Below are 12,168 nucleotides of genomic sequence, written 5' to 3'. Positions count from 1 at the left end.
GGAAGGAAAGCGAGCCTCTTCTCTCGGGAAAATGTGTTTAGTGGAAAGTAAGCAAGTTGTCAGGGGAAAAGCTGACAATGTTGATTCCAACAGTTGTACTAGGAACAAACAGCCAAGCAGATTAGGTTACCAGAACGAGAAATGCCGCTGACAAGCCCATGTCAATGCCGGGCTTTCAGGTACAATGTGTGCTTCAGCCACATTCATGGCCTCGGTACCACAGACCCTAGGGCAAAACTCACTGCCCGTGCCCACAGCCCCTTTGCATGGGGTCCCATGCGCAGCACCAGCTCCAGCACCTCCAGCAGTTTGGCTGGGAGTTACAAGGCTGGGAACTGAGAGGGATGGCGACAAAGAAGGGTCTGTGCTCTGGGTCTCTTTACAGCTCCTCACCTTTTCTGGAGGAATTTTATTTTTTGCGCGGGAGGGGGCGGTCAGGCTGGAAATACATCAGGGGGCATAGACAGCACCAGTCTCGGCTCCCTCTTCTCTCCCCTCGGGAGTCTGCCATATCCACCTCAGCCTCTCCACTGGGGTCTGCAGCATCCCAAGAAGCTGAGTGGCCTCCTTCACCTCCCCAATAATGTGGGGGAGGGTTCTGCAGCCCTGGTTTGATTTAATTAATTCCTTGCTCCTTCTTGAAGTGTCTGTGGTTTATTCTGCTGGGGTGATAGAGAGATCACTGTAGGCTGCTGGGATTCCTCTCCTCTACCCCGTCATTGCCTGGAGACCTGAGCCCTTCACAAGCACTTTTAATGTGTGTCCATAAAATGGCAACCCCTTCTGTCTCTCGAGGTTCTACTCCCCAGCTAATGCAAACATTACCAGGAATAGAGCATTCTCTCAGCTCCGTCTGGGCCATTATCATTTTATATTTGCTCTTTAATATTTACTGGGTTCATGCAAAGTGCATACTCTGAGGGAAAAAAATGAGACGCAGCTTAGATCCAAATTTAGTAATTGCTGCAGCCCCATCTGACATGGATAGTTAGAGGGTGATCTCCACAATACTTCACTTTCCACTGCATTCTGCATAGCGACTTGGTCCCCGTGTAGCAGGCACCCTGGAGCTTTCACCTACAGGAGTCTTCACAGTCCCTCCATCACATTTAGCAAATCCCATATACCCAAACACTCAGCATTGCTGGTAGAACAACCAGAGACACTGACAGGCTACAGTGATAGGCACACTGACTCAATATGGTTTCCGAGCCACCCTACAGTAAAGACTGCAGCTCGTTGGAGCGAAATACGTGCTATTTGTAACATCTGAATTTATCAAAGGAAAAAGAATTTGAAAAATTGAATTTACATGTCATTAATGATGCTGCTTATTTGCCTTTTTCTTGAGTTGTTCCCACTGAAATGCCTATGTTTAATGGAAACTTGTGTGTTAACTTTTGGTTTTGCAAACCCTGTGTTTTGGAAAACTTGTGTGTCAGCCCACTGTGAGTGACTGTTTCTTTAATCCGAGAGGAGATGCTTCTCAGCCTGGCCTTTCCTAAGCCAGGTAGATGCTTGTTGGCACAGTCCTGGGGTGTCAGCTGGCTTTCGAATACCTGCTAGCTAGCTAAGGACTAGCCCTGGCTCCTGGTGCCAGAGCTAACCTTGCAGCCTTACCTGTTAACGTGAGGTTGCTGTATGTGTTTGAAAACTGCTCCTTTAACAAAACCAAATGCATCTGAGCTGCCTTTTCTCGCTGTAGTTCCAACATAATGTCTGGGTGCTGGGCAATCTTACAGCCTTTCTGCTTATCCAGGGCAATGTCGCTGCGGACAATGTCTAGAGGGAGAGGAGAGAGAGAAAAAGGGAGACGGACAAACCTCAGCTTTCAGTTCCAGCCAAAGGAGCCAGATGCTTGACTCTGAACCAGCCAACACTACAAGCAATAAACACCCGATCACACAAAACGCAAGCCAAGGGGCAGCCCCCTGGGGCCCATCCACCCCATTTACCTTCTCGGCTCAAGCCCTAGATCATCTGCAGCCCTCACTTCTTATCTCCCACTAGAATGTCAAGCCAGTCTCTCTAATGCAGCAGCCCGTCCCACCCCCCTTGAAGTGGCTGGCCCCTGGCAGTTTATCACTCTAACTCACAATTATTACCGTTCCTTCACTGGAAAGTTTTGTCTAAAGTCTCCCAATGTTTATATCATGTCTCCTTGTTTCTGGTTTCTTTGCCAGCGATAACTACAGTGAGCTAAATACCTCCCTGGTGTAAGGCCACTGCTTTTCCATACCACCAGATACACCAGGGAGGGATTCGGCTCGAAGTCTCTGCTCCAGCACTATTAATCCTTATTGCAACTTTCAAACCTTGGATTAAATCTGCACAGATTATAACCCTGGGAACAGCTCCCGTGGCACCTTCTTGTCCTTGCTCTCCCCACATCAAGAATGCGGTGCTGATACTTCGTTAGCTCTTCCTTTCTCTCCATATCAGTATTGTATGGGTCATATTGTTGATCATGACATAGCCTTCCCATCACACCCTCACACAAAACTACTTGCCCGCTGTGGAGACTTGGGAGCAAAGGGAAAGAGAAAAGAAGAGAAAAAGAAGCTGTAGCTTCCCCTATATTCATAATGTACCGTGATAGCACATGTTCACCCCACCTAGCTAGCTAGCCAATACAATAAGCAAGGAAAGCTGGAGCATTCTCGCAGTGTTACAGAAGGCTGTGTTTTACTCAGTCTATTTTTTCTTATCAAATGCACATTCCTTTCCAAAAATAACCCCCTGTAAGTGGCACCTTTGGACCCCAAAGAGCATGTGTTCTGATTCACTTGTTGCTCTGCCAGAATGTGTCCCCTACTACTATTTACTCTGCAGTTCCAGGACAGCGTTACAGATTGCATATCAGAAGCACCAGGTGGTCAGAGCTGAGAGCCTCCCCTCCACCCAGGCCCTTATCTTGCAGGGCTATATACTCTTGTTTGCTTAGTGCCCCACTGTTTCCGGTAGGGTCATTACATGTAGACTCTGCCCAGCCTGCAGCCATCCCATTTTGTAATGGGCCTGACTGCAGGGTAACCATGCAACTTTGGGATCCATCTTATTGACATTTGGCCCAGTTGTGCCCCTGAGAGCTGCCCTGATCTCCCCTGTCCAACTGCAGAAGAGCGAGGAGAGCAGATGGCTGCCTTAGCAGCCCCATTCCATCCTGTTCCAGGACCCTGTGGTGAGACATCCAGGGTGGGATAGAGTGCAGGGAGTGGGCTGGCTGGGGGCACACCGTGGCCCTTCAGTGCCCCACCTCTGTGTCAGGAATTACGGCAGGAAGGGGGAGGGAGGTCCTGATACTTTGGGGATCTGTCAGGTTTCCTGTGGCTCACTCCACAGAAGTGCAAACTTTGCCCCAGTTACACAATATGGGGAACCCCAGAGTTTTAGACACATATACACCCTGCTCCCCTGTAGAAGCCTATTGCTCCTCAACCCCTATGCGGAAGAACTAATCTAACCTGTTGCTCTTCATGCTGATGTTCTCCAGCTAGAGCTCAACTGTGACCCAGCACTGTGCAGCTCTCGGGCCCCCACCAATATCAGGAGGCAAATCCAGCTGTGTAGAGACCCCTCTGGGGCCCCCGGCCTGCTGTGCTCTGCACCCGAGCCATCCTGTCCTCTGACCACCCGATTTCACACGCTAAGCAGGATGGGGCTCACGTTAGTGCTTGGATGCAGATCTACAAGGGACTGAAGGAAGTGGTGCTGGTTATTCATGTAAGGGACCATCTTCCATCCAGATGAGCACTGAGGCCCTGGCAGTGGCATGGTGCTAGGAGGTGCCATCTCTTGGAAAGGTGCTAGGAGGTGCCATGTTCTCCAGCTAGAGCTCAACTAGAGCTCTGTCATGCATCCCCACTTCCTCTTGTATCACCTGCTCTCTCAGCTTCCTGGGCACAGGAAGGATGCAGAGTGGGACAACACGCCAGCTCCCTCAGGGTTGGCAGGACGTCTGCATGCTCCCAGGTCCCTGGCAGCTTTTCTTGCTTGAAGGAGACACAGAGGATCTCCATTATCACAGAGTCAGGTGCCCCTTGTGAGACTTTGCCTGCTGGAGGCAGGGATCAGTTCTGGAGATGTGGATTGGAATTGCTCCTCCAGGGCTGTGCTGTGGCCCCACGGAGGAAACTCTGGAGAGCCAAGTAGCAGCCTCTGGTCCTGACGTAGACCCTGGTAGTGGGCTGTGCATCATGGCCAGGCAACCTCCGTAGGCACCTTAGCTGCCAGGCACGAAGACTCCTCCACTATCAGCCTGCACCTTCCCCAAGGGCACCAGACCCCTGCTGTTGTGACCCCCCTAACTGTCTCCTGCTCCCTAATTCTTCACAGGGACCCTGCCTGTGGCCCCCCCGATTCCCCAGGGACCTCATCCCCTGCCTGCGGCCCCCACTCCCAACTGTCTTCAACCCCTAAATTCCACACAGGGAATCTCCTCCCACTGCCTGTGGCCCCCACGCTCCCCCAGGGACCCCCCATCCCCTGCCTGTGGCCCCCGCCCCCAACTGTCTCCAACCCCTAAATTCCACACAGGGACTCCCCACTCCCTGCCCGTGACCCTGATCCCCAACCGTCTCCAATCCCTAAATTCCACACAGGGAATCCCCTCCCACTGCCTGTGGCCCCCACACTCCCCCAGGGACCCATCATCCCCTGCCTGTGGCCCCCACACTCCCCCATGGACCCCCCATCCCCTGCCTGTGACCTCCATCCCCAACTGTCTCCAACCCCTAAACACCACACAGGGAATCCCCTCCAGCTGCCTGCCCCCCCACACCTTGCCTGTGAGTCCCATGCTCTTCCAGGGACCACCTACCCCCTGCCTGTGGCACCCACCCCCAATTGTCTCCTACCCCTAAATTCCACGCAGGGACCCCCCATTCCCTGCTTGTGATCCCCTCCCTCAACTGCCCCCATCCCCTCCCTCCACTCAGAAACCCCCATTCCCCGCCTGTGATCCCCACTCCCCTAATGTCTTCAACCCCCACACTCCTCCTAGAGCCCAATACTTTCCCCTATATCCCTCCTATCTGACCCCAGCCTCCACCTGGCCCCAACTCAGAGCACTGTGGCCCCACAACTGGCTTCTGCTCAACAGCCACGCAACCTTCCCGCCCCCATACTGTGCTGGAAGAGCAGCTGCACATTCAGCACACTGCCCCTGCAGGCGGCTCGCCCAGTCCACCCAGGGCCTGTCCGCACTCTGCCAGCACAGGAGAGCACGTCCTTCCAGGGCTGAGGCGGTTCCTCTGCCTGGGCGAGCCCCTCTTTGGTTTTGGCAGGCAGGGCTGACACCAGTGGCTGTGGCACTATAGGCACTCGGCATCCACCTCCATTCTGTAGGTGGCAAAGCTCAAACCCACAGTGGCCTGCAGAGACTGTGAGCAGAGAGGTCCTCATGGGGCTCTCTCCTTGCCTCTTCTGATCAGCTGGTGGCTGCCGTGCCCACTAGTCTGTCTACACTTGGCTTTTCAAAGTTGCTCGTTTTCTCTTCCAGGTGCTTCTAGGAGTTTCCCAGGAATGACATCTCCCAGGGACAAGGTCACCTGGCTAGGTCATTGTCTGGAGGAAGAGCGGGTCAGCCCAGCAGCCAGAGAATGAAAAGTTAAAGTTCTGGGATCATCAGGATCTCACCATCTTGTTGGTATGTCTCTCTCTTAGCAGTACAGTGCCCTAATGGGAGTAGCTCTTTACCGAGGAGTTAATTACTTTTAGGACAGCAGCACCTAACAGCCTCAGTCAGGGGCTGGAACCCACTGTGCTGGGTGCTGCACAAACTCAGACCGACGGTGCCCACGTCAAACAGGTTCTAATTGAAATGAGCACATCAGTAACGTAGGAGTTTGAAGGAATAGGAGGCTGCTCAAGGCACTAGCATACCCTATGAAATGCAGGGAAGTTAATGTTTCTGCCCCTTTCTTACAATAAAAAGGCTGCGTTGAACCAGCACAAACATGGGGGGTTGCATTTAGCACACATTAAAGGACTTGATTTATATTAGACCAAATGCACAAAAGTGAGCGAAATCAGACAACGATTATAGGAGCCTGTCGGGGAGCAGCCTCGTGGGGATGAGCAGGCTCGGGGGCTGACATGCTCACTGCCCATTCAGTGGACAATCTGCACTGGACAGTCACTTGCTTCAGTTCAAAACCCCAGCTTGTCCCAGTGTGGCTCACCAGCAGAAGTTGGGCCAATAAAAGATATTATCTCACCCACCCTGCTTCCCTGCAAAGAAAGTCACTTGAAGTGTCCTGGACTTTTTATATCAAAACAAAACAATTCACCTTGAAGCTGGTTCTCTTTCCCCAGTGCCCCTCGGCAGTCCCCAGCACTAGGCCTGGCAGATACCAGCTGCATTTGATGGCACAGCTCACGCATGCTTTGTGTACTCAATACAGTACAATCACTCATGTAACAGCAGCACAAATGCAGTATGAAGGGAGCACACCCGTGTGGCAGGTCAGGTGATCTGCGGCTGATTACAGGACAAAACTATCCCTGGGATTGGGGGTCATACAAATGAAGGGGGAATCCAAAGGTGCGTTGTGGCCAGAGTGCCAAATAAAGCAAAGGGGCTCCCCACAGGCAGTATGTCTCTTCGCTCAAGGTGGTCCTGGTTCCTAGCTCAGTTCCACCACGAGTGAGTCATGTCCCTTGTAAGACAGTAACTTCTGCTAGCTGATCCCAGCCATATTCCCCATATGCCTAGTCTATGCTGCCCTCCCTTCACGGAGGGCAACAGGTGATGCATATCACTGCTCAGCAAATAGCCTCCCTGCTCCCTAGACCCTGGGCAGGCCCTTTGCACCCAAGCACACCCCACAGAGGAATCCTAGCACCATGCAGCTACCAACACACAGACGGTGACTACACCTTGCTGGGGGGCTGTGAGATGATCCGGTATCTGTGAGGAAGGTTGTTATCTCTGATTAACCATCTAACGCAGAGAGTGACCACCCTGCACACTGCAACAAAACCCAAACCAGACAAAATAATGACACAGATCCTCAGCCGCTCTGCCCTGCAGCCAGCCTAGCAGACCAGAGGATGCTGGTGGTGCAGAGCAGGCTAGAAGCTTCTATTGCACTATCCTTCTTGCAGCCTGCATAGGAGCAAAGGGGCATGGCCAGGAGGTCCCCACATCCCACCTGCTGGAATGGCCTCTTGAGATCACTGATAGCTGCTGCCAATTAGAACATCCCTCAGGCTCCTCTAACTTCCTGGAGGGGCTAGACCAGCAACAAACCGCCCTGGATCAGGGGCCACAAAGGACGCTGAAAGAAACCCTTATACAAATGCTGGTTTTGAATTGTTCTGTTTATTCCTTGGCTGAACCTGGGGATCTGGGCCAATACATCTCTACAAGACTAGAACATTCACAGATAAGTGTCTGCATTAACCATTATCCACAATACACTTGCTATACACTTTCAGTCTTACAACATGATTTTTAAAGAAAACTGTATAACATTGTGATGCTCTGTACCTTGGGGGAACACCCTGCACCCACATGTTCATCCTTAGAGTACGATTGTGTGGTATCCAATGCAAAGTTTCTCATGCCAGGTGTCTTCGGAAGGCTCGTGATGCCCTGAACATTGTTATTACGGTGAGGTTATAGGTTATAATTTCATGTGTATAATTATGAGGCTGAGGGCTTGTCTACATCAGAAAGTTGCAGCGCTGGTGAGGGAGTTACAGCGCTGCAACTTTGAAGGTGTACACATCTGCAGGGCATCACCAGCGCTGCAACTCCCTGTTTGCAGCGCTGGCCGTACTCCCGTTTTGTCTCGGGTGTAGAGGATCCAGCGCTGGTGATCCAGCGCTGGTAATGCAATGTAGACACTCACCAGCGCTTTTCTTGACCTCCGTGGAAGGAGGAAGCCTCTGGTAATCAAGCTGGTTTCCTTTCCCGGTTTGCTCTCTCGGTCCCGGAGCCAGCCAGCAAACCGCAGGGAAGGAGACCTGCTTGCTCGGGGTTCCGGGACCGAGAGAGCAAACCGGGAACGCCGCGGTTTGCTCTCTCGGTCCCGGAGCCAGCCAGCAAACCGCGGGGAAGGAGACCTGCTTGCTCGGGGTTCCGGGACCGAGAGAGCAAACCGGGAAAGGAAACCAGCTTCGCCGCGGTTTGCTCTCTCGGTCCCGGAACCCCGAGCAAGCAGGTCTCCTTCCCCGCGGTTTGCTGGCTGGCTCCGGGACCGAGAGAGCAAACCGCGGCGTTCCCGGTTTGCTCTCTCGGTCCCGGAACCCCGAGCAAGCAGGTCTCCTTCCCCGCGGTTTGCTGGCTGGCTCCGGGACCGAGAGAGCAAACCGCGGCGTTCCCGGTTTGCTCTCTCGGTCCCGGAACCCCGAGCAAGCAGGTCTCCTTCCCCGCGGTTTGCTGGCTGGCTCCGGGACCGAGAGAGCAAACCGCGGCGTTCCCGGTTTGCTCTCTCGGTCCCGGAACCCCGAGCAAGCAGGTCTCCTTCCCCGCGGTTTGCTGGCTGGCTCCGGGACCGAGAGAGCAAACCGCGGCGTTCCCGGTTTGCTCTCTCGGTCCCGGAACCCCGAGCAAGCAGGTCTCCTTCCCTGCGGTTTGCTGGCTGGCTCCGGGACCGAGAGAGCAAACCGCGGCGAAGCTGGTTTCCTTTCCCGGTTTGCTCTCTCGGTCCCGGAACCCCCCTTGAAGCCGCCCAACAGCGCTGCAGTGTGGCCACATCTAACACCACTTGCAGCGCTGGTTGCTGTAAGTGTGGCCACTCTGCAGCGCTGGCCCTATACAGCTGTACTAATACAGCTGTAACAACCAGCGCTGCAAAATTTTAGATGTAGACATGGCCTGAAAATGTGTCCTCATGGCTTAAAACAAGCCCAGGCAAAAACTCTCCAGGAGCAGAGGGCAGTTCACACCTCATCAGGCAGGAATGGGACAAACCCAGCCCAGCCTCACAGGAACAAAGGACACTGGCCCAGGCAGCAACAAAGGATCTGTTGGACTCTCAGGTGAGTCACCCCCCTTCCCTTGGTCAATCAGGGACTACGATGAGGTAATGATCACCTGACCCTGAAGGAGGGGCGGGGAGACAATGCCAAGAGGGAATAAAGAACGTGATAAAAGGGAGAGACATTTGCCATGCTCTTCCTCTCTCTTCCACCTCCATCTACAGACATCACCACCACGTGACTGAAGCACTGATCAAAGGGCACAGCCTGGCCGAAGGGCAGCCAGGCAGCCTGGGTTTAGAAAAAGACGGTTACTCACCTTTGTAACTGTTGTTCTTCGAGATGTGCGGCTCATATCCATTCCAGTTAGGTGTGCGCGCGCCGTGTGCACGTTCGTCGGAGAGTTTTACCCTAGTAACACTCGGTGGGCCGGCAGGGCCTCCCCTGGAGTGGCGCCGCCATGGCGCCTGATATATACCCCTGCCGGCCCCTCCACTCCTCAATTCCTTCTTGCCGGCTACTCCGACAGTGGGGGAGGAGGGCGGGTTTGGAATGGATATGAGCAACACATCTCGAAGAACAACAGTTACAAAGGTGAGTAACCATCTTTTCTTCTTCGAGTGCTTGCTCAGATCCATTCCAGGTAGGTGATTCCCAAGCCTTACCTAGGTGGTGGGGTCGGAGCGAGACGTTGCAGAACGTAAGACCACTGAGCCGAAGGCAGCATCGTCCCTGGACTGCTGGACCAATGCGTAGTGTGATACAAAGGTGTGGATGGAAGACCAGGTAGCCCGTGCAACATATTTCCTGGATGGGAACATGGGCCAGGAAAGCAGCAGATGAGGCTTGAGCCCAAGTAGAGTGGGCGGTGAGATGGCCAGTCGGAATGTGGGCCCAGTCGTAGCATATCCGGATACAGGACGTCACCCAAGATGAGATCTGTTGGGGGGAGATTGGCATGCCCTTCATGCGCTCTGCGACCGCTACAAATAGCTGAGGCGAATGTCTGAAAGGTTTGGTCCTCTGGATGTAAAAGGCGAGGGCCTGGCGGACATTCAGGTTATGCAGCTGTTGTTCCCAGCGCAATGAGTGCAGCTTCGGGAAAAAGACTGGTAGAAAGATGTCTTGATTAATGTGGAAGGCAGAGACCACCTTAGGGAGGAATGTCGGGTGCGTTGCAGCTGTACCTCGTCCTTGTGGAATACTGTATACAGAGGATCCACCATCAAAGCGCGAAGTTCCGATACTCGTCTAGCCGAGGTGATAGCGACGAGGAAGGCTGTCTTCCAGGACAGGTACAGCAGCGAGCATGTGGCTAAAGGCTCAAAGGGGGCACCCATGAGCCTAGCTAATACGAGGTTGAGATTCCAGGTAGGGGATGGACGCTTGACCTGAGGGTAGAGCCACTCCAAGCCCTTGAGGAATCTGGAAACTATGGGGCGAGAGAAGATCGAAGTGCCAGTTTCCCCAGGATGGAAGGTGGAAATAGCTGCAAGATGCACCCTTATAGAAGAGATCGCCAGGCCCTGCTCCTTGAGGGACCATAAGTAGTCCAAGATAATGAGGACCGATACACCTTCAAGAATAAAGTTATGCTGGGCGCACCAGTGGGAGAAGGGCTTCCACTTGGCGAGATATGTTGCCCGCGTGGAAGGCTTTCTGCTTCCCTGTAGCACCTGTTGCACAGAGGTGGAACAACGCAATTCAGATTGGTTCAACCAGACAGCAGCCATGCTGTCAGATGGAGGGACTGCAGGTCCAGGTGGTGAAGCCTGCCGAAGTCCTGCGTTATGAGCTCCGGGCAGAGTGGCAGAAGTATCGGGTCTGCCAGAGAAAGGTCGAGCAGCAGGGTGTACCAGTGCTGTCTCGGCCATGCCGGAGCGAGCAGTATTAGCTGGGCTCTGTCCCTGCGGAGTTTGAGTAGAACTCTGTGGACGAGGGGAAAAGGTGGGAAGGCATAAAATAGGTGACCTTTCCAGGGAATTAGGAACGTGTCCGAGAGGGAGCCTGGGGAGTGATCCTGTAGGGAGCAGAACACCTGACATTTCCTGTTCTCTCGGGAGGCAAAGAGGTCTATCTGGAGAAAGCTCCACTTCCGGAATACAGAATGGAGAATGTCCGGATGGATGGACCACTCATGGGACAGGAAGGACCTGCTCAGGTGATCCGCGAGAGAGTTCCGGACTCCTGGAAGAAAGGAGGCTACCAGGCTATGCGGAAGTCCCACAGTTGCATCACCTCTTGACAAAGGGGGGGGAGATCGCGTCCCTCCCGGCTTGTTTATGTAATACATGGCCATTGTGTTGTCTGTGAACACTGCAACACAACGGCCCTGTAGATGACGCTGGAAGGTTTGGCACGCCAGTCGGACCGCTCTCAGTTCGCGGACATTGATGTGAAGCACCAATTCCCAAGAGGACCAAAGGCCTTGAGTGCGAAGGTGCCCTAGGTGAGCACCCCAGCCGAGAGATGAGGCGTCCGTTGTTAGGGACGCGGAGGGCTGCGGTGGATGGAATGGTCGACCCGTACGCACCAGGGATGGCGTCAGCCACCAGTCGAGGGAGCCCAGAATGCTCGATGGAACTGTGAGTACCATGTCTATGGCATCCCTGCGTGGACGATAGATTGAGGCGAGCCAAGTTTGAAGAGGACACATGTGCAGTCTGGCGTGCTTTGTGACGAAAGTGTACGCAGCCATGTGACCGAGGAGGCCAAGGCAAGTGCGGGCAGAGGTTGTTGGCGAATCGCTAGGGAGATGGAGGTCAGCTAAGCTGCGCTCCACTGTTCCAACGACTGACATGGGCGGTAAGAAGGAACTGAGGAGCAGAGGGGCCGGCAGGGGTATATATCCGGCACCATAGCGGTGCCACTCCAGGGGGCACCCTGCCGGCCCACCGAGTGTTGCTAGGGTAAAAATCTCCAACAAACTTGCAGGCGGCGCGCGCACACCTACCTGGAATGGATATGAACAAGCACTCGAAGAAGAACTTCTGTTTGTAAGGGCACTGAAAGTGTTAAGAGCAGCTTAGAATATGTTTTGCTTTTATTTAATTTGACCAAATCTGACTTCTTGTGTTTTGACTTATAATCTCTAAATCTGTCTTTTGTAGTTAATAAATCTGTTGGTTTGTTCTACCTGGAGCAGTGCGTTTGGTTTGCAGCATGTCAGAGACTCCTCTTGGGATAACAAGCCTGGCACATATCAATTTCTTTGTTAAATTGATGAACTCATATAAGCTT

The 12,168-nt window shown here is 53.5% G+C and overlaps 1 protein-coding gene across 6 annotated transcripts in view; it reads right to left on the bottom strand.

The window, feature by feature from the left end:
• Window positions 1–12,168, bottom strand: part of HPSE2 (heparanase 2 (inactive)) — a 277,720-nt gene that overhangs the window by 246,958 nt on the left and 18,594 nt on the right. For all 6 annotated transcript variants that reach the window (XM_030570710.1, XM_030570711.1, XM_030570717.1 and 3 more), the window contains exon 3: window positions 1,621–1,782. In XM_030570710.1, the coding sequence (XP_030426570.1) occupies window positions 1,621–1,782 (162 nt within the window). The remainder of the gene's footprint in view (window positions 1–1,620; window positions 1,783–12,168) is intronic.

The sequence above is a fragment of the Gopherus evgoodei genome, chromosome 7 (genome assembly GCF_007399415.2).
Source record: "Gopherus evgoodei ecotype Sinaloan lineage chromosome 7, rGopEvg1_v1.p, whole genome shotgun sequence".
Classification (NCBI taxonomy): Eukaryota; Metazoa; Chordata; order Testudines; family Testudinidae; genus Gopherus; species Gopherus evgoodei.
The sequence above is the reverse complement of the archived record's forward strand: the minus strand, read 5'-3'. Positions and strand labels throughout refer to the sequence as shown.